At 37.2% G+C, this 23308-nt stretch overlaps 2 protein-coding genes across 3 annotated transcripts; one reads left to right on the top strand and one right to left on the bottom strand.

Moving 5' to 3' along the window:
* The first annotated feature begins 520 nt into the window (after positions 1–520).
* On the top strand, positions 521–6741 carry LOC111405630 (probable plastid-lipid-associated protein 14, chloroplastic). 2 transcript variants are annotated; one of them, XM_023034593.1, is made up of 14 exons: positions 521–668; positions 2404–2740; positions 2831–2874; positions 2966–3044; positions 3132–3248; positions 3562–3744; positions 3852–3938; positions 4246–4352; positions 4442–4529; positions 4634–4714; positions 4803–4879; positions 5022–5157; positions 5774–5836; positions 6061–6741. In XM_023034593.1, the coding sequence occupies exons 2-14, from the start codon at positions 2411–2413 to the stop codon at positions 6700–6702; spliced, it is 2034 nt and encodes a 677-aa protein (XP_022890361.1). In that variant the 5' UTR covers positions 521–668; positions 2404–2410; the 3' UTR covers positions 6703–6741. The 2 variants fall into 2 exon arrangements, with proteins under 2 accessions (XP_022890361.1, XP_022890362.1); XM_023034594.1 differs by lacking the exon at positions 521–668 and having other exon boundaries at positions 1382–2740.
* Positions 6742–7807: 1066 nt separating this feature from the next.
* LOC111405629 (splicing factor SF3a60 homolog) lies at positions 7808–22938 on the bottom strand. Its single transcript, XM_023034592.1, has 13 exons — positions 22640–22938; positions 22409–22522; positions 22156–22260; positions 20816–20958; positions 19759–19855; positions 18757–18921; positions 11200–11271; positions 10197–10355; positions 9937–10014; positions 9383–9511; positions 8616–8762; positions 8200–8392; positions 7808–8113 (listed from the first exon to the last, which is right to left on the bottom strand). The coding sequence occupies exons 1-12, from the start codon at positions 22811–22813 to the stop codon at positions 8246–8248; spliced, it is 1530 nt and encodes a 509-aa protein (XP_022890360.1). The 5' UTR covers positions 22814–22938; the 3' UTR covers positions 7808–8113; positions 8200–8245.
* Between the last annotated feature and the right edge of the window lie 370 nt (positions 22939–23308).

The following is a 23308-nucleotide window of genomic DNA, read 5'->3' as shown; positions in this document are numbered from 1 at the left end:
CTTTTGGCCTGTTTGATTGACAAAATTTTCCAGGGAATTGATTTTCCATGAATTTCTAGGTACAACACCTTAAAGCGTGATTTTCCACCTTTTTTTTCCTAGGGGATAGGTGGTTTTTGGTTTTCCACCTTATTTTTATTTTATTTTTTTTTGCTTTTTTTAATTTTTTTTAATTGTTGACAATGGGAACAAATTTTAGGAATAATTGTAAAAGAGGATATCCCTGAAATTGACAATTTCCACGTAAAACAAAGTCAAACGAACATCAAAAAATACTTTTACTTCAACATTTTCCACATGAAAAATTTATACAATCAAACACAATAATTTACAATTTCCATGAAAACAATTTCTAGGTAATTCAATTCCCTGGAATTCATTTTCTTTCCATGTAATTTTCCTACTTGTAATCAAACGCACCCTTATTTATTTTACGACATTGTCCCATGTACAAAGTTGTATTCTAATACAAGTCCAGAGAATTAGATAAAGATTATCCATTTTTAGTAGAATACAGATATTTTAATTAGTATTGGGTGGGGGGCGGACGCCGACATGCGAAAATCTCACGTCAAAACGCTTAAGGCGTCATCTTACACGCTGCTCTCGCACGCTTCTCTATTTACATAACCCCTCCCCATTTCTTCTTCCTCCAATTGCTCTCTCCGGTAAGCTTATGAGATTCTCACTCTCCTTCTTCTTTTTCTGTATCAGAACCAATCAATAATGATCAATTTATAGTATACGATCAAAATTACTACAATTGTTGTTTGATTTACACCTTTTTTTTAATTTGTTTATGATTTTGTACATATTGCTATCTGTCGCTACTAGTGAATTTAGCTTCGGTGTGAAAAAATTACACCGATTGTTGTTTGATTTACAATTTTTTTTTTTTTTTTGTCTTGTTTATGTATGATTTTGTGTTAAAGTGTAATTTGCTGCTATTAGTTTTAGTAGGTGTGTGTACACGTAGTATTGTCAACTTGAGTCATGAACTTTTAATTGAATACCTCACAGTTCTTACTCCTACAATTCTTATGTCAATATACTTCTGTTAGCCGTCTCCGTGTTCCTCTTCATCGTTGGTTAATTTTTATAATGGGTTAACTTTAATATGATTAAAATATGAAAATAATACACTAATTGTTATTTGATTTACATCTTTATCGTTTTACACATACATGATTTCATCTTGTAAAGTAGGATAATTTAAGGGTACCACTATTTCCATTCACACTTTTTATATATACATCCACTTTTAAAAATTAAATTTTGTTATATTTTAAATCCTATGTAAATTTACTTAAATCGACATTAACAAAAATAAATAAAAGTACTTAACTCCAAATTGATCAAATAGTTTTTATTTTCATTTATGCTTAACTAGAATCCTAATAGATAGAGAAAAATACATTAATATAATTATCGGCGATGGTGGCCCTGAATGTGATTTCTATGCCGGGAATCATATCGGATTTCAAAGAATGCAAAACGGAATCTGATGCAGTTTCATCAGTTAATCAAGAAAGAAGAATAATTGTAGCCAACAAAGATAGTAAAATTCAGTTTGCTTAATCGAACTTTCTTCTTCTTTATTTCTTTAGCCTTTGTTGTTTGAAGCATTCTAATGCTCAGAACTTTAATGACAAAGAATTTATTTCATGTTAATTTAATGTTCAATCAGTTCGGCTTTATTCTTATTTAATTCATTTGGTTTAAGAGTTTATGATTTTAGGGATTGGGCGAATATATAGTGATAGGGATGTATTTAAAGTCGGATGAATAAATAAAATTCATGTGAATACATAGTATTTAAATGAATGAATTTAATAACGACAAGATTGGAATATGATGTGGATGTAAATAGTATTTTCTAAAATTTTTAAAATTTTATTAGGGATAAACTTAGAGTGGGATGTACCTATAAAAAATATGGAAGGAAACAGCAGTAAATTTAGCTTCAGTAAAGCATAAGTGTTGTCCTTGTTCTTCATCATTAATACTGATTTTTACAGCAGTGCACAATAATGTTTGATTCACACATTTTTTGCTTTATAATGTTTGATTCACACATTTTTTGCTTTATATGTTTATGATTGTCTTATAGTATAATACATTGTAATCTGCTGCTATTAGTATATTTAGCTTAGGTTTAGAGGGTGGGTGTATATTTTAGTAATTTTTCGGCTACAGATAATGATCTAACTGTAATGTGATTAGAATATGAAAAAAAATTAAAAAATTGAACCAATTGTTGTTTAATTTACAATTTTTTCGTTTTATTGTTAGTGATTTTGTGTTGTAGCGGTGTAATCTGCAGCTATTGGTAAATATATCTCCGTTTTTAGTAGGTAAGAAGTTTATGAAATTTTATTGGATTTTTGAATTTTGTTTGTTTAGATTGTAGATGGCATTGTCAATTGGAGTATGGTCGAGTTCTACTCTTGAAGGTGTTGAATTACCTTGTTTCCGGTTACTGAATAACCGTAATTTGTTGATGCGACAAAAGTTTTTGCTCCCGATTTCAAGGATCAATGATAATTATTTGCGGAAGCAAAAGGCAGAAATCAAGTGTTTAGCATCAAAGGAAAGTGTAACTCATGCGTTGGAATCTGAAGAAAATGTTAGTGCAACTAGCTCTGGTTTTGTGGAGGATGATGATTTAAGCCATGTGATGAAGTTCAAGATGTCAGACTTCAAAATTCATGATCGTGTTAGCATCGGTCTATGTGGCAGGGTATGAAAAGAAAACTTGTACTTGAAATGATATGTTCTGCAATGTGGCTGGTCTGATTTATGGTTACTGCTTTGGCTATCTGTCATGCAGGGGAATGAGTTAGTGTATGAAGCCACCATGAAAGATCCTTGTAGGTTTGTTTTGATTTACTTTTCTTTAAGCTGAGTATGACTAAAATTTTGGGGAGAGAAGGAGATTTTAATATTAGTTTCTAAGATAATGCAGTCCACTGTATAACACGAGAGTTGTTCTTCGGCGGCTTATTAGTGCTCAGGCCAAGCGTAGGGGAAGACGGGCAATAGAGGTTTGTGAAATGATTGGAAATGTCATATTATTACAGAATTAGTGATCTCAGACTTGCTTCACTATCTTCTATGGTGTTTCATTGTAGGTGTTAAAGAGGTTGACTCATCGACGACTAATGTACCATTCTTATGCAATGAATGTTCATGGTTATGTTTGCTCATCCACAACAGGAGACAGTGATTCATTTACTCTTGTTCACGGAGTAAGTTATTTTCTATTAAAATACATTTCTTGTTTTCCGTACTCTCAACTCCTGTCTGTCCTGCAAACTAGAGGAAAATACTAATAGTTTTGGAGTAGACTGTGTAATGAAGAAAAAAAAGTATAAACCAAATCGATTTTTTGTTTGGTGCTTCTGTTTGTTCGTGTGTTTGACAGTATATAACATGCATTAATATAATCACTTGACTTTAATTGGCATCTTGTCAAATTTATTTTCCTATACTCCACCCAGCAAAATGATCACTGATGAGGCTTGCAAGAATACTGAGAATTTTAACTCTTTTCTTCTGCAGTACCATGGTAGCTTTTCCTTGAGGCATTGGCTTCAACAATCAGATTGGCTTCCAACTTTGGAAGCTACTCTTGCCTTGGATGAGGAGTCTGTTAGGAGAGTAGGAGATGACACAGTAGGAGGGCCAGCAGTTTCTCGACAGTTACGACTTATTCGGATTTTAATGAGGGATCTCCTAATCGGAGTATGATTTATTTTCATAGTATTATTGTGTCACAAGCATATAAGCAAATGAATTATTGTTGTCAGAATTCGACTGTTCATGATGTTTATGTTTCATGTTCATCCCAGGTGAATTACTTACACAGCCATGGACTTGCCCATACAGAGTTGAGACTTGAAAATTTGCATATTTGTCCAGTGGATAGACATATCAAAGTGAGTATAAGCTTTCCATTATTCGATAGAACTTAGGAACCTACTGTTAGGTCTATAACTTTGTGAGTGATCTAAATTTGACTTCCCTGAAAAAGTACATGGCTGCACGTTGTCTTGACATGGTGATGTAACTTCTCATAGTGACAACTGCTACAATACTGTTGAGATGTGCTATTATACTTGACAGGGATCATGTAATTTGATACTTTAATGAATCATATAGGTCAATTTCATTTTTTCTCTTATTTTTGTCTTTTCAGTAAATGCCCTACTCCATTTGTATAGTCATCACTTTTCAATTTTTTAGGTGGGGATATTGGGCAATGCTGCCGACTTTCATGAGTACAGTCCTGATGATAGCAAAATGGGCAGCTATATGGATAGGCGGCAAATGATGATTGCATTTGACATGAGGTATGATACACATACTGAATAAGTGTATTCTAAACTCAAATATCTTACAAGTTATTCATGAGATACCTCTTTCTCTTCGTGTCTGTTAGATGCGTTGGATTTGTCCTGGCTAAAATGGTGTTGAGGGACCTAATGGATCCGCTCATTTTCTCGAAGTTCAAAGCATTCCTCTCCAAGGTATTACATATTCAATCTGCAAAATATTCTTAGACTCATGAATGGAATTTTTGCATTTAGCTTTTGTCATATCCTTTTTTTTTTTTTTTTTTGGCCACTTTCAGGGAACCGACCCTTCCTGCTTGCGTGAGTTTCTGATGCATGTTGTCAATAGAAATTCTTCGTCCAAAAATGTTGGATTCCAAGTTAGTAAATAATCCATTATACATATCGTTATCTTGTTTCTTCTTTCCATTATCACAAAGATGTGCTCATATATTATGCTTTTTGCAGATCCTTGATAGAAATTGGGGTGCAGGCTGGAACTTGCTATCCTTACTTCTTGCAACCAAACCTTCACAAAGAATAAGGTAAGCAAACCTTTATGGTGGTTGTAATGATGAATTTGCGTGCATCTATGTTAAAATGGGCACGTCAAACATGTGTGGTCATTGTGCATTTAAAACACACGTTACTTTCTTGCCAATTTGTTTACTTTATTAATTTCTGCAGTTGCTTAAATGCACTGAGGCATCCTTTCCTCTGTGGACCAAGATGGAGGGTGGACCCACCCATGGGCATGATCAGATGGAGTCTTGGTTCAACTGCAGTTCGAATCACAGAGGAATACATTTATGGCAGGCAGCAGGTTTATTAGACCTTCAGTCTAAATTATATATTGTTTTTTTCTCCGCTATCAAAAGCCTTTTTCAATTCTATATTGCTCAAATTTTGGGATTCATATAGGGAGTCCATTATTTTCTTCTTCTTTTTGTCACAAGGGATCCATATTTCAAACTTTTCAAATTTGTATGGTTTAAATTTGTTAATGTAGTAGGTTTCTTATTCTTCCATGTTTTATTGCCTAAATGATTCTACTTTTCATGTCACTCAAAGCACAAAATAAGTGGACTTTTCTGGGAACTTATCTTTCTTGGAAAAATATTATAATTCTAGGCTAATTCGACTTGACGTAGTTCAAGGTTTCTTTGTGTTCTTATTGTACACTAAATTATGTGCTTAAGCAATTTCATTATTAACAAATAATAGGAAGAATTGAATAGGTTAAACTATTTAAAAGGACCTCCACGGGGGAACCATAACACCTGTTGATTATGCCAAATTTCCGGGGCAAAAGATTTTGCCACATTTGTTTTCCATTAATGCTTTTTGCTTCACTGGTTCCACTTTATATCTGCAAGAACTGTGTTAAAAAGTTATTATTTTTCATAAACTTGCTAATTTGCTATACTCAAATTTCTCAGCGACGGAGGCTTGCACATTTTATTGAACTAATGGAGATGTTAAATCCTCACTCAAAGCCGAAGGTAAGAATTTTTGAATTATTTTCTTTTATTTTCTCAGTTTTGTGTAAATCACTTGGTAACCTGAACCACCATCGCCCCTTTTCTTGACATCATATTATTCTCTTTCAATTCATATTTCCGTTGCACATTCCCCTATCTGTTTGTTTTTCACATTGTGGTGCTTATATCAGATTCAACTAGTTTCTCTTCAAGTGATTGAAAACCCCATTCTTATTAAAATGCAGCACTGGCTCAACTTGCTTCCAGGCACTTGGCGCCTCCTATATAGCACTGGCAGGCACATAGGACTGACCCTTCGGCAACCTCCTGCCCGAGTCCTTATTGGAGACGTGCTACTCACTGTGTCTAAACTTTCAAAGCCAAATGCAACTTTTTCAGTAGCATCAGACATCGGCTTCACGGTAATGCTCGGACAAGATTGGGCTCACGACAAGGCTGGCATAAGCGGAAATATGCAAGTAAGTTCGCTATCTAAATTGAGAGCTGGGAGACGATTATATATAAAGGAAGAACCCAACACCAGAAACTTTTATTCTTCCACATTGGATGTTCACAATTCTATACAAGAAAAGTTGTCTAGTAAAAAGTGGAAGAACATAATTCCAATAAAGGAATTTCCTTCTAGTTTGCCTGTAGCTAAACTTGTAACTAGTGATGTGGAAGTGACTATGAGTTTGGATGAGCCGTTGAGTCGAGACATGAAAACAGCACAGAATGTAATTCAAGAAGTTAGATTGCAGGTTCCACCTGAATTATTTGATCTGTCGAAAATTGTGTGTGGTACATATGTAGATTCTAGGTTGCTTGTCCTTAGATGTGTAAATGGTTCTGCCCTCTTGTTTACTAGGTCCATTCTTTGTGAATAAAAAGTGTACGTGAAATTTTTGGTTAGAATTGAATATTAATTTTTTTTTTTTTTTTTTTTTTGCCTCCTTTTACAATTAATTCTCCAACCATAATTATGTGTTAAGAGTTGATATTTATAGTACTCTCCAAGGAATCCCAAAAGCCTTTAGAATTCGTGCAAAATTTTTATTTTTTTTTTTTTTTTTTTGCCTTCATTTTTTTTTTTTCCCTTCTAGCATTAGATAAAAGACTCGGGTTACGCCTGGATTTTTTTATTTATAAAATAAAGTGAAGTATTTTATTCATCAATATCTAGTTCAAGTGGTAAAAGCAGAACCTTACTGAGTCATTAAACTAAATTTGAGTCCTTTTTGGGAGAGTAAATGTGAATTCAAATGAAAATCAGCAAGTAAATAAATAAAAACAAATACGATCGCCCAAGTTGTCCCCATGATCAGATCCATATATTTTTGTTCAAAAGGTAACTTCCGTAATTAATGAAGTCACAAGAATTGTGTAGATCTTCGTTACAATAATCTCAAGGCCTCTTAAGGGGCCCAATACAGGAGGCTTAACGCCCTTGCTCCGTAGATGTGGTTGCTCGGTGGTGCTGTAAGTAATGGGCGTCGTACCTCCACCAAAACAGCTCCGAAAGAAAGAAAGAGGTGCTTGCTCCACTCGGCACACTCACAAAGGACTATCAGTAATATACTGGACGAAGATTGAGACATCATTTAAAATCTTGCAATAACAAAGATTATCAAAGCAATGAATTCTTGTCATAGGAATCGAGTATACTCTATTAATAAAAGGCCTTATTGGTCACAAGTACTAAACTCTCTACTTGACTAGGTTACATTGACGAGCGAATGCAAGTGAAACGTTTAATTCTCTCGTCATTTTTCATTTTTGTATGCAACAACAAGAAACGTTTAATTCTCTCGTCATTTTTCATTTTTGTATGCAACAACAAAAACTCGTAGAATGGACTCGAAATTCGCTCCCAAATCAATACAAATGCTCTCTATGCAAGCCTCACCTAAGGACTTTTATCAATTTTTTGACACATTCAAAAGAAAGGTAACTAAATAGTTCGATACCTTCAAACAAAAACATGGACAAATAGAGACTCAAAAAGGAAAACAGAAAATTGCAATTTTGGGATTACAATGTTATAACGGAAGGTCTCTTTGACGAAAATTTAAGAAAAATGTTTCAATTACAAAATCTAAAATAAGTACGCATCTCATAAGGAATTAAACAAGCCTGCGTTTCCCCTTTTCACATAAAAGATACATCATGCATATTAGGTCGTTCCTTGCTATAATCTTTATAAAGCTTCCTTCTTTTTCTACTCCGAATTACATGCCACAAAAGATTAGGTCCTCTGTATGTCAAGACTGATGGCTGTAGAGCAATAGATCTAGTGCCCTACATTATACAATACACAAATAAATAACTGGAAGTAAATATACAGTCACTGGATAACAAGTATGAATTGATTTGAGAAGTCTTACCATAAAATTCAGGAAATAATGAAGGAATACAGTGGAACTGTTTATTTTAAATCAAACCCTGGCGTTGCAAATCGCTGTACGTCTTTTTATTGTAGATGTTGCCCTCTTGGTCTTCATATTCTTCTTCAAGATCAGGTCGCCATTTATTCAGCCCTTGCCGTTCTTGGATTCTCTCCCACAGTTGCTTTGCTTCCTGAGCGATCAGAGAATATCGTGCGTTATATGTCTTATGGGACGAATTGATGCTGTACAGTAGTGTCTATTCCACTTCACCAAACATGCCACACTAAGCGTGAATATTCTCAATATAAATGCAGTCAAACATCATTCATCAGATAGATCTAAACACCAAACATCTGAAAAACAAATGACGGGATAATGAAGGTATGCTGAAATGAAGTGTCAAGAAAGCAAACCTCAATAGATGTTATTTCATTGAAGTTCTTGGTATTTGGAATACCAAGACATCGCATTCCATGCTGATGTCTCCATTCCTTGAAATGTCTCTCGTAAGCCCTCCGGCCCCAATAACTATGGTTTCCACAAATCTCACATTTGAACTCCTGAAAACATTCATAACAAGACCTTGAGTCAGTTGATGATGTCAAAATAAATACCAAATCAGTAATAGACTCCTCAAAACAGAAAACAATAACAAGATGCTGATATAATCTGAACCAAAACAGACACCCTCTCATTCGTTTGATAAAATTATGCCTTTCTTTCTACGTTCAAGTATGTTGTTACTGTGCTCAAATGGAAAACGTCAGAAAGGATATGGCATTAGATGGTAATACCACCTCTATTTTCTCCTTCTGAGTTCCACTATGCACAAAGTTTTTGGCACAAAGGAAGTTAGACAATTAATGGGCTGTTACCATTTCACAGCTGTCACTTTTTTCCTTTTCATTCTCTTGTAAACCGTTTACCTTTTGTTCCCTTTTTTCCACTTCTATAAGCTCGTAACGAGGAAATTTTGATTAGAAACTGAAAAGGAATGCAGTAACAAGCTAAGGTTACATATGAAGTTCACTTAGAAGCCTACCTGTGCATGATATCATATTTATAGAGAGACATTAAGACATAAATATCTGACCACTTGCTCGTAGAGTTTGTTGTGACCAATTAGAAAGAAACTTATTTCGTATGACACCATGAACTTGTGAACGTAAATGACAATTACCTGCCCAAGCCCATGAAGCTTATATAACCAGTAGGGGATAGGCTTCCCATCCCACCCCATGGGCAATTTCAGGGGATTATATATCTGCTGCTCATCATCATCACTCTCAGATTCAGCTTGTACATCTTCCTGATCAAAAAGTTCAAATCAAACAAAAATATATTGTCAGATAGAAGTGCAAATGAATCTACAGTAGGTTTAACACATCCAAATATCAGATGTGGAACTGTTTCAAGTTTTAAACTGATAAGGCAATAAAATAACTCATACTAGCTATCATTTCGTCATTCCATCACCTATGAAAATTTATCATATAATGCTGCAACACTAATCCATCTTTGCATTGTTTTTGAGGTGTAACTTAAGAGAATAGATACTAAAAATTTCTAGGCAATGCAAAATATATAATGATATCAGATAGGCCATCATCCTTTATGCTTGCTATTTCCAATACCACGGAAAGCCAATACACCAACTAGACAATCTTTTCAAGGACACCATTACCATCATCTTTCCCTTTTTTTCGTGTGCGTGTTGGGGTTGGAGGAAATTACCTCATCACGTTCTGCTTCCATTTCCTCGTATGTCAACGCCTGTTTCTTCTCGACGTTTTCTTTTGTTCGGACAATTATCTGTACAGTACAGAAAAACCAGAGAAAAAATATATAAGGAGGTAGTTAAATGCATAATAAAGAAGAAAAATTACAGAGCTTCATGGATTATCTAGAATCATCAGAAAGAAAGAGAAGACGAAGACAGGAAAAGAAAAAAAGGGAAAAAATCTTTTCTTCCGGAATGGATAGGGTTAGCTCACCTCTTGCAACAAGTCACATAACCTTTTAACTTTGGCTTCAATCAGGGCAATCTCTTTTGCATCTGCACTTGGTTGTGGAGTTAGAGCATTACCATTTTGTTGCGGACCATGAGAGCCTTTGGCAAAATGTTTCCTATCCAACTTCTCAAGAGGTGTATGCTAAAAAAGAAATATTAAAGATCAGCGTGCTTGCCAAGACAAATTCAGCATGATATTTAAAAAGAAGCTCACAGACAGAGACCACCACTAATTGACTCTAGAGAGAGATTCCTACTAATTGTTAATCCAATCCTCATTCTGAAAGAGAATATAGAGAATTTATAGATATTATATACATACAAGTACTTGGAAGGGAAGTTGTATACTCAAAGACACAGTTAAATAAAATAATAAACTAGGAGGTGGGAAAGTAATCAAGATCAAACAGGGTTCAATTAACTGCCAAGCTTTCATTGAAAACGATCTTCTAAGCTTTGAAGAAAGAGTGGAAGTATGGGTGCACGAATTTAACCTTATCAGAACCCATGGACTGCAACCATTAACCAGTAAAAAAAACCATACCCTTAAATTGAAAAGGGAACTTACAGCAACTAATAATTGAATTCCCACCATAATACTGACTTGGTCACTCGGATGTTTTAATTGTGTAAATGGTTTTGCAGTAATATACAGTAGATCAATGAAAATAATCTATCAACCAGAAATTGTATAAAACTGTAGCAAAGGAAGATCAAAAGAGTAAGTTATATCAATTTAGTCAAATTCTCATATATATATATAAACTCTCCATTCCATCAAGCATACGTAGATGCGCAGACACAAGAGATACCCATGTCTCATATCCACCTCACCCCCTGCCCCAACCAGGGGAAGGGGAAAAGTTAAAAAGAGAAGCAAAAAAGACAGGGCAATGGAATAGGGAGAGTTCCATAAATTAAAACATTAAACAAAACCTTGGTAAAAGGATATTGATAATTACAAGGAAAAGATGATAAATCCTGACCTTTGTAAGATAAAGCCTCTCTGCACGCTGTTGAAGGGTACCGCCTGTCTTCAAACCTAGTGCAGCCAATGCCTATCATGCAGGATATTTATCAATCATGTGTAACACAACCAAGAAAAGCAACTTTTCATAAGAACTTTAAATGCAGATGAGAAACTATGGATCCAATTGTAGGACATAGAAAGCATACTGGAGAGAAAATGCTACATGTCGGAGAGGTATTTTAGAGTACACAGTGTTTAAATTACATAGCATTTTCATTGTTAATGCTTGTTCCGTAAACCATTGCTTGGAATATACAGGCACTTGTAAATGCCAGTTCACAGCATTACAGCGTGGTGCTACCTAAATCCCCAATCCATTAGAGCAATGAGTTATCATTCATCATTACAAAATAATTTTGTACAGCCAAAAGGTTATGATGCGGACATCATCCCCATTTTATCTTTTATTTATTTTGAGCTTATGTCTTTTAGTTACTTAATTTTGGGCTTATGTTTCATTGGGCTTGTATATGGGTTTGGCCCAAGCCCAAGTTATTAATTTGTTATTTATGTTATTGTAATTGGGATTGAAATGTGGTTGATGAATTAATAAATTGAATTGTGGTTTGCTTCCAACGTTTTCTCCCTCCCCTATTTTCTTTCCCTTTCTTCTTCTTCTTCTGTCTGTTTCTTCTTCTCCAATTGTCTTCTTCTACTGCACCTAGTCTGCTTCTTCTGCTGGTTATTTCAACTTGTTTATCATCTAATGTTTTAACTTCCAAATATTCTCAACTATCCTACATCAGATTTTGGTACCAGAGCCAAACCTGGGCATTGGTTAACTACATCAACCTCTTACCATCAGTTTTGTGAGGCAGTAAGTTGTTCATTAACTTAAAGCTCGGCCTGAAATTGTATCCTGTCATCTTCACAAATTGTCCACCATCTGCAGTCGTATAATCTCACCCACAGCCTGTCTTCCTTCAATTTCATATTTGGGAGAGGTCTGAAACTTTGATACAAAATTATTTTCAAACAACTGCTTCAAATCCCCGATTGCATCAATATCTTCCATTACCATCCACACTACCAGCCCAGCGACAGTAACCGCCAGTAACCTCACAATAACTGTCAAATTCAGCAACCCTCAACCCACCACAACACCCATTCACAAAAAATAAAAAAATAACAGCCCACGATCATTAAAACCATAATAACCCACCACACAATCACGCCACAAGCGACTCATCACCTCCAAATTATCAACTAACTATCACTACTCACGAAACCACCAAATTAACAGCCCATTAAGCCCCAATCATATGATACCCATAATCCGAACTCAATCACGAACTCACCGTCGAAGAAGCCGACCGCTGTTGCTGAAAATCAGATCACCGTCGACGCAGCAACCGTTTCTTTTCACAGTCGCTACCCACTTCTCGCGACCACTGCTACCCAAACTTCATCTTCTCTACACAAGAACAACGAGCCTACTTCTGCCATCCATACGCTACAACAATATCTCACTACCATCGGCCAACACCTAGTCGAGCATCAAAGCCACAGACGAAGCCAAATAAGGAGGTTTTGTGGACTGCAGTTTCGGTGTCCAGTCCAATATGTTTTGGGCATTAGTATCGACCCTGTTTTGTTATATGGTGTAATTCAAGTATTTTGTATTTTAGTTTTGTTTAAGGCCCCCCGTTTGTATATCCGTTTTGGTCCATTTGCTTGGTTAGAAATTTTATTTGTAAAATAAAAAAAAAAAGAGTTATTTTTTTCTAACATCGTTTTTTTCATGTGCCTCTTTCATTCCAGTTGATTGGACGCAGCTTCTGAACGAACGAAAGGAAAGTCATTGTTTAAATTTATCCTCAGTTATATTTCTGTTTATCTTGAATTGCATCGATTAATTTTTGTGCTGTAGTCTTTACATAAAACTCACATGACTAGACCCTATATCTGTTAACTCTTCGACTTGTTATATTTTCGCATTTCCTCCCATTTATTTTACGTGATTATGTCGTTGACTAGTGTTTGACCCCTACTTTATTATTTTGCATAGACCAGCAATATCAGCTTGACACATTTGAATTTTCATAATTTCAAAAAAATAAAATAAAATAATTTAAATGCTGAAGTTGTTATTTTCATTTCTTGAACTAGTTGTTTATTGATCTCGTCAATCATCGCATTAGGTTAGTGTTATGTTGCATGCATTTGCGTAGTGGTCGTTTTGTCATACCAAATTCCAATACTGTGACCATGGACCCATCTCAATTTGATACCCTTACTCGACAATTAGCTCAATTACAGGCTCAATTAACAACCGTCCAAACCGAGGTGACTACTACTCGTGAGGAGAGTAGAGAATTAGCTGCTAGGGTGAACAATCTAGAGCAAACCTCCCCCTCAACCGACGCTGATAACTCTAAAGCGTCTCATAACATACCCTATCGTCGTCGACATGGTGGTTGACAGCGTGTTCGTCGTGAACGAAAATATGGGGAACAGGAGCGCAATCATGAACGAGACCATGACCCTTATGGAACTCATTCACCTCCTCGCTATGAGGAGCGTTACTTTCGAAACATCAAATTAGACGCTCCTACTTTCGATAGCTGTTTAGATCCTAGAGTTTTTACACAGTGGGTTAGAGATATGGATCGCTTCTTTTCGTGGTATGGAGTACCAGAGGATCGAAGAGTTCAATTTGCCAGTTTGAAATTAACTGGTACTGCCCAACTCTTTTGGGAAAGCGTTGAAGACCTTCTTGAAAGGCGTCATGCACCTCCCGTTGGAGGTTGGGGGAAATGAAACGCCGCCTTCAAGAGAAGTATTTGCCCCACTCTTATAGGAGTAATTTGTTGGACCAATGGAATACCCTCACACAAGGAAACCGTCCAATGACTGACTATGTTACTCAATTTGATGAGTTCCGAATGCGATGCCACATCGTCGAGGATGAAGCTATGACTTTAAGTAGGTTCAAACAGGACCTTAGAGACGATCTTCGGCGTGAGCTTGTCCTGCGAGGTGTCACCACTCTCGATCACGCTTATTCCTTAGTTTGAGATTACGAGTCAATTACTAAGACTTCGTATGGAAGGCGTAGTGATAACCGTCCATCTATCTCATCGGCACCTCCTCCTCCAACCAAATCTCTCCTAGGACCTCCACCGTCTAACACGCTCCCTGCTTTAGACAATAAGGGTAAAGCTCCTGAAACTTCAAGAACTTCTTCTCGTTTGCAATGCTTCAATTGTAAAGGCTTCGGCCATATCTCCTCTAGATGTCCGAGCCGAGCATTAGTTATTGATGAGCGAAAGGATGTTGTTGATGAACCCTTAGAAGATCAAGTCTATGAGCCTAACTTTGAAGAGTTTGACGATTTGGGTGACAATGAGGATTCCTTCTTAGGTTGCCTTCGTACCCTTCCTGTAGGTCTAGGTCCTGCTTCTGTAGTCCCCGATACCTCTCGATTGAGTGTTGTACGATGCACCCTTACCCAACCTAGGGATGTCGATGATTGGCGCCGCCATGCCATTTTTCATACTTACATTAAGATCAACGATAAGGGTTGTAAGATTATTGTTGACAGTGGGAGTTGTATCAACGCGGTCTCTGTGACCACAGTGTCCTGTCTTGGTTTGAAATCAGTCCCGCACCCCCAACCATACAGCGTCTCTTGGGTTGACACTTCTTCTATTGCTGTGAAAGAGCGTTGTCTGGTGCTTATCCAGTTCCTTGAGTATAAGGATCATATATGATGTGACGTCATCACTATGGATGTCGGACATGTCATTCTTGGTCGACCTTGGTTGTTCGATCTGGATGTAACTATCCATGGGCAATCAAATTCATGTTCATTTGTATTTAATGGGAAAAAAATTCATCTTAATCCTTTACCACCAAAATTTGTTGACCTACACCAAACCAAAAAAGTTGGCGAGAGGAAAGGACTACATGTGATTAGCCCTACAGAATTTGAACGGACAATCGTAAATGACTCAATCGTATTTACTGTGTTTGTTTTGGAAGTCCCGCCCGATTCCCCACTAGCAACCCCTACTGAAGCTCAATCCCTCCTTCAAGAATTTAAGGATGTATTTCCTGACGACCTCCCTGATTTATTACCTCCCTTACGGGATATCTAACATGCTATAGATCTGGTTCCAGTTTCGTCTCTCCCAAATTTGCCTCACTATAGAATGAATCCTACTGAACATGCTGAGCTCCAGAGACAAGTGGGTGAACTCCTTCACAAATGCTTCATCCGTGAAAGCTTAAGCCCCTGTGCAGTTCCTGCCCTTCTCACACCTAAGAAGGATGGTTCTTGGAGGATGTGCTTTGATAGTCGCGCTATCAATAAGATTACTGTCAAGAATCGTTTTTCCATCCCTCGACTTGATGATATACTAGATATGATGGCCGGTGCCACAATCTTTTCCAAAATCGATTTGAAGAGCGGGTATCATCAGATTCGTATCCGCCCAGGAGACGAGTGGAAAACTGCATTTAAAACGAAAGATGGCCTATACGAGTGGTTGGTAATGCCTTTTGGACTAACCAATGCTCCAAGTACTTTTATGAGGGTGATGACACAGGCCCTTCGGCCTTTCATGGGCAAATTCATTGTCGTATACTTTGATGACATCCTTGTGTACAGCAAAACAAGGGAACAACATCGAGATCATCCCACGCAAGTTTGCTCTACATTGCGTGCAACAAGCTTGTATGCCAATGTGAAGAAATGTTCTTTCTTCACGGATACAATTGTGTTTCTCGGATTTGTTGTTTCCACTACGGGAGTATCTGCTGATCCTACAGAGATTCGGGCAATTGTTGAGTGGCCAGATCCCAAGAATATACATGATGTTAGGAGTTTTCATGGTTTAGCTACATTTTATCGTCGTTTCATCAAGGGATTTAGTACGATTATGGCTCCTATCACAGAGTGTATGAAGAGAGGAGAATTTCATTGGACGCAGAAAGCAGCTAAGGCCTTTCAATTAATCAAAAGGCGAATGACAGAGGCTCTTGTCATTCGACTCCCAGATTTTTCCAAAGTTTTTGAGGTCGAATGTGATGCGTCAGGGGTAGGAATAGGTGGAGTCTTGAGTCAAGAACGCCATCCTATTGCTTATTTTAGTGAGAAATTAAATGATGCCAAGCAACGGTACTCGACTTATGATAAGGAGTTGTACGCAGTTGTACAAGCCTTGCGCTATTGGCGTCATTACTTATTACCCGACGAATTTGTCCTCTTTTTTGACCATGAGGCCCTTCGTTTCCTTAATTCCCAGAGATGATTGAATTCTTGGCATGGCCGCTGGATCGAATATTTGCAAGCCTATTCTTTTGTCTTAAAGCATAAGAAGGGTGTTGAAAATCAAGCTGCTAACGCTTTAAGCCATCGCATCTCCTTGTTGTCCGTCATGAGTGTTAAGGTTCTAGGGTTTGAACGACTTAAGGAAGAGTACGAGTCATATCCCGATTTCAGGGACATTTTTCTTGCTTTGCAAAATGGGAAGTTGGACACCGCTGATGGTTTCCGTTTGGAGGGGGGCTATCTTTTTAGATCCAATAAGTTGTGCATCCCCAGGACTTCAGTGCGAGACTTTATAGCATGGAAAAGTCATGCTGGTGGGTTAGCTGGACATTTTGGGCGTGATAAGATCATAGAGAAAATTGAACATCAATTCTATTGGCCCAGTTTAAAGACCGACGTGGGCAAGATTGTCGGCACATGTAACACCTATCAACGATCTAAGCACAAAAGGCAGAACACAGGCCTCTACACTCCTTTCCCCGTCCCTAGTTGTCCTTGGCAAGACGTTAGTATGGATTTCGTGTTAGGGTTGCCACGTACTCCAAAGAAACACGACTCCATTTTTGTTGTCGTAGATCGCTTCTCAAAAATGGCACACTTTATTCCCTGTAGCAAGACTTCTGATGCATCTAAGGTTACTAAGTTATACTTCCATGAGATCGTCAAGCTGTATGGCCTCCCTAAGACCATTGTCTCGAATAGAGATGTTCGTTTCACTAGCCATTTTTGGTGAACCCTATGGAGTATGGTTGGCACTAAACTGAAATTCTCTACTGCATATCACCCACAAACGGACGGTCAAACTGAGGTTGTTAACCGCAGTCTCGGTAATTTATTAAGATGTCTAGTCCAGGAAAATCTTAGGAATTGGGACTTAATTCTTCCTACTGCCCAACTTGCATATAATAGTTCGGTGAATCGGTCTATAGGTACGAGTCCTTTTGAGGTTGTTCATGGTTTTAAGTCTAGGAAGCTGTTAGACCTTATTCCTATGTCTCCACATGCTAGTGTGTCTGTGTCAGCTGAGTCTTTTGCACAACATCTGCGTGACTTGCATATTGAGATCAATAAACAGCTAGAAGCGAGTAATGCATTATATAAACTTCGAGCTGATTTGCACAAACGCCATGTTGAATTTAATGTTGGGGATTATGTTATGATTCGAATTAGACCGAAACGGCGTCCATCTGGGCCTGCTTCCAAATTACAAGCTCGTAGTGCTGGTCCTTTTAAAATTTTAAAGCGTGTTGGTCCAAATGCTTATGTTATTGACTTACCATCACACTTTGGTTACCACCCTACCTTTAATGTTGAAGACTTAGTTGCTTACAAAGGTCAATTTCACCCCGCTGATGATCCTTTCACACCTCCATCTTTGTACCCTTATCCTGAACATGTTATTCCTACCCCAATCCCACCAGCTGCAGCACATAAAGATAAAATTGATGCTATTCTAGATGCACAAACTACATTAACCAAAGATGGAGACATTCAGCGCTTCCTTGTTCGTTGGGAGGATCGTCCTGATTCTGATTGTACTTGGATCCCCAAAGAGACACTTCAACAGCTTGATCCTGACTTATTGCAACATTATAGGAGTCAACAAGATCTTCCTCTACTCGGACCACCATCCTTGCGTGTCTATAGACGTCGAAAGAAGTTTGCTCAACCGATCAGTTTGCGGCTAGGAGATTGACAGCAGCCTTTTATGATCTACCTCCTCAACGGGGTCGAGTTTTTCTCCCACCCCGGGAGAGTTGATGCGGACATCATCCCCATTTTATCTTTTATTTATTTTGAGCTTATGTCTTTTAGTTACTTATTTTGGACTTATGTCTCATTGGGCTTGTATATGGGTTTGGCCCAAGCCCAAGTTATTATTTTGTTATTTATGTTATTGTAATTGGGATTGAAAGGTGGTTGATGAATTAATAAATTGAATTGTGGTTTGCTTCCAACGTTTTCTCCCTCCCCTATTTTCTTTCCCTTTCTTCTTCTTCTTCTTCTGTCTGTTTCTTCTTCTCCAATTGTCTTCTTCTACTGCACCTTGTCTGCTTCTTCTGCTGGTTATTTCAACTTGTTTATCATCTAATGTTTTAACTTCCAAATATTCTCAACTATCCTACATCAGGTTACCAAGAGCATAAATTGGACAATAAATGCAGATCACAATACCAGTTAATTTAAATAGACCATGCAGGAAAAACATAGAAGTGCTTCAGTGAACTCCTGCCATACCTCTTTTAGCCTCTCAGGCCCTACCTCCACCAGTTCTTCAACAGTAGTATAATAATCAAGATCAATAGCAGAATGCTCTGCTGGAATATTAACATTTTCTTGACCCTCATTTTCCCATCCTTCAACCTTTCCATTTGTCCACTGCTCTTCAAATTCTGTAATTACCTGCCAGAAACCATCCGTTTTAAAATATATATATACACACACATACATACAGAAAATTATTATTCTTCAAGCAGACAATTCATACTGAACTCAACTAATCCACTTTCTAGGAATTAAACAACTTCTATATGGAAATATCTTTAAAAATCGAGCTAAAAACTCACAGATACTTGACCTCCACCCCTCAAAAAAATAGTGGGTAACTATGGAATACTGTGGTAGGATCAGTTTGTCACTTCAAATCATAAATGACTCCTCTAAATTACAATTTCACAGGCAAATATATTATTGCAGTACACAGCTCAAGATGGTACTGCCCATCAACAGATGCATATATGCGAGCTAATTTCATGAAATGAAACAGTACAGATAACCATATCTTTCCCAGATTAGCCAACACACTTGCTGACTGCATGCACGAAAGCAACCAAAATATTTCCCCAATCATAAACTTATACCAGAAGTTCTCCTTACAGGGAGAAGTATTATTTTTTTTTATTATAGAGAGCACAAACATGGAGAAATTTATACCTCCAGTTCGTAGATATATGTTCTAAAATTCAGAAATGACTGCTTTCCAATTATCGCAATCGTCGTTAGCAATATTAATCTAAATTCAGATGCAAATACCTATGATGAGATCATCACTGATAAGGAGTAAAAAATTAAAGAAACACTTTCAATTATAACTTTAACTGTTATGAGGGCACAACTGCGCTCAAAATACAAGTGACATCTTTACTGCAACAACATGAGTCTTTCACAGAAGCAATAGAAGACGGTTGGCATTGATCCTAAAACTCAATGTACAGGGGGGAGTTATGTTCGAAATTGAACCTTCGAGAATATTCTGTCAAGATCTTGCAGAGGCTCTGTCCGCTCAAAAAAGTATATCAGATACTCCAGTAATTTCTGCATATATTCCTGGTATTGCCTGTTGATACCAAAGTTATTAAGGAATTAGTTTACATTACAAAAAACAGAAAGACGATATAGAAAAGTATGTCCCACATACTGTATTATTTACCTGATCCTACACAAGGAAAGATCTACTATCTGTGCACGGAAATCATTGGATAGTTAAGTTGCTTAAGCTCCCTTGGTGCTAAATTTACTATTACAAAATCTAATCAATAAGGCAATGAACTCTTTTCTTATTGTTAATCTGAAAGATCATGCCATGTCTTCGTGGAAGTCAAATTCTTTTAATCAATACAGACAGAATAAGGAACAACATATTTTCGTCAATAGCCTCCAACGAGTTCCCAAAAGTGCCCTAACGAAGAAAAAATCCTTAGAAGTGGTGACACCTATTATTCAAGCACAAAATGAATAAAGTGGCACCTTTATAAATTTGAAGCTACAGAGATATTAGCAACTCCAGCATGTTTACTTCCATGATTTTGCAGCAGGATAGCTTTTACTCTTTTCTATTACTTCTCTTTATTTTTCATTGGAAAGGATAGCTTTTACTCTTTTCTATTACTTCTCTTTATTTTTCATTGGAATAAGTATCATTCAGCTATCTTTCTTCATGCAAGATTTAAAATCTAACTTCCAAGGATTCTAGTATCTTTCAAGCTCAAAAAGATACTACTAAATCATACTGTATGATACAGCCCAACCCATTTGTGTAAGTAGTGTTGTGCAACTGTGCAAGTACATTGCCATTTTTTGCCACAAGTGGAAAACTTCCCCAAATGACCCAATGCTTCTCATTTACAGATGTGGTAAGCAGAATTCATATGTACCATCTTTCTCGTTGCTTGCTTTATGCAATTCCTTTCTCCAAGATGCAGACATAGGAATATATAATGCTCATGAAATACAAATGACAAATCGTTTGAGAAGAAGAAATAGAATCCAAAATAAATTAAAAAGGAAAAATGTTTACCTCGTTAGCTTCAATTTGCGAGAAATCTTCTCTGGTTGCGAGAACACATTAAGATAAGCGGAGTACTCAATCTTCTCCCCAAATTTAGAGTTGATATAGTCATTGAATAATTCGTGCAAATCAAGGTATCGTCCAACAGCTTCCTGAAAGTAGATATGCAGTTACTAAATTAGAAAAGGAATACAAAATGAACAAGGAACTATGCAATTCAAAGTTTCTCTCATAACTTACTCAAACTTCTATGAAAATCCGAATTCCTACTTAGAAAATGGTCAAGAAGGCACTCTCGCTTTTAGTAACAATGGGTAACAACTGTTACGACTTAATTAAATTAACCCAAAAACTCCCCACAGAAACTACCAAGGAACCCAGCTTAATGCCCAACACTTGGCAACGATAACTACATATATCCCTCAATTGGAAACTTTGTAAATTTCAGCAACCCACGATGTCCCTTAAGACACCACCCACCAACTTTAGAGAACATATAGCTCCAACAGCTTTCTGCAGCAAACAACACACCATGTGCAACATAAACCCCCCACCCAGGCAGAAAGAACCCACCTAGATGGTTTGGTAAGTCATTGCCATATCTAACTGAATTGCCTTACCGGTTCACCAAATAAGTACCTTGAATGTTCCATTGTTAGGTAATTTTTGACATGCTAGTGCCATGTTCGATGGTGCTAAATTGAAATCAAAACAATGACAGTATTGTTTCTATAACATGAAATTTGGGTATGCGGCACACTCCAAAGACAAGGGGCCAAGAAATGGAAAGGCACATCATGCATACACATTCAAAATTAAAACTTCCCATCAATTTTGCCCACAAGACCATCCATTCAAATTGCAGCTGACCGTAATGGACTCAAGGACCTTGAATATAATAAAAAATTGCCCTGTCTTTTTTCTGTGCGAGTGAGTGAGTGAGAGTGGGTGTGCATGCGCGTGAGTGTGACCTTACCGGTTCACCAAATAAGTACCTTGAATGTTCCATTGTTAGGTAATTTTTGACATGCTAGTGCCATGTTCGATGGTGCTAAATTGAAATCAAAACAATGACAGTATTGTTTCTATAACATGAAATTTGGGTATGCGGCACACTCCAAAGACAAGGGGCCAAGAAATGGAAAGGCACATCATGCATACACATTCAAAATTAAAACTTCCCATCAATTTTGCCCACAAGACCATCCATTCAAATTGCAGCTGACCGTAATGGACTCAAGGACCTTGAATATAATAAAAAATTGCCCTGTCTTTTTTCTGTGCGAGTGAGTGAGTGAGAGTGGGTGTGCATGCGCGTGAGTGTGAGAGAGAAGAGAGAGAGAGTAAACCTCCCCGCTGAACTCAATTTGCGGTTCCTCTTTAAGAAGTTGTTCATACTCGTCATTGGCATCAAGAACCCGTGCAGCTGGATGTCGTCTATGATACTCACGAATCTACACATAACTCAAACATAGTACTCAATTTAGGAAATGAAAATTTTCGGCAGACGAGAAAATTCAATAGACAAACAATTAAGTATGCCCCTGTTAAAAAGACAGAAATTTCCTTCTACTCAAAAGCAAAAACCCGCCAAGTGCGAACCTCTTTTAATCTATCATAAAATGCACTAAAAACGTTGGTTCCCGTGGCTGTCTGGCCTCCAAGAGCCGCAATCTCATCCTTCCTGGCACCGTCTTTATCTTCATATATTTCAATCTATTTCAATAAAACCAAATAGATCAACATCAACTACTAATTTTACCATTAAATCAACACAAATATTGAACTAGAATAAAATGAAAGCAAAAAACTAATAAATTGGACAGAAATTACGAGTTTGTTAGTCGAGGAGGTGATTTGCTCTATCATGTTACGAACGCGGTGGCTCTGGTGGAGCCGGTCCTTGTTGGTCGGCGGCTCGTTCTGGAGGTCCTTTACGATTAGCCTTTCAAGCCGCTCCACCTCTTCGTGAGATGCACGCGTCACCTCCAGCAGCGTCGACGACATTCTCACTCTCTACTGTATCTCTCTCCCTAGGGTTTTGATTTTCTCCTTCCGGCCCGGCAGTAGTAGAGGGTTTTCGGAAGGAGGTTACGGTGTCGTATTTAAGTAAGTGGCGAAATAACACGGGTCTGCAAACTCACGTTTTTAGGGGTCAATTCGTAAATAAGAATAATTTGCGAGTTGATTAAAAAATAATAATAATTGTAATAATTATATTCAATCATTTTTATAAACTCGCATTAATTTTTTTAATAGGCTTAACATCTTAATTTTTTGAAGTAATCGATCTCAGCTGAATGGGAATATTACACCGATATTGTGCATATTATATTCACAAAACATACCTTATACATTAACGAATTCGAATCACAGTTTCGACTTACCGAATTTGGATTTGAAAAAATAAACAATAGTAGTTTTTGATTCTTGAACGAAAATAAACTATTCTTTGAATCAAATCTCGTAGAACAAATATGTAAATGATGTTAACCAGTTTCT

Source organism: Olea europaea, chromosome 12 (genome assembly GCF_002742605.1).
Source record: "Olea europaea var. sylvestris chromosome 12, O_europaea_v1, whole genome shotgun sequence".
In the NCBI taxonomy this organism is placed as follows: Eukaryota; Viridiplantae; Streptophyta; class Magnoliopsida; order Lamiales; family Oleaceae; genus Olea; species Olea europaea.
This window is presented reverse-complemented; position numbering and strand designations above follow the sequence as displayed.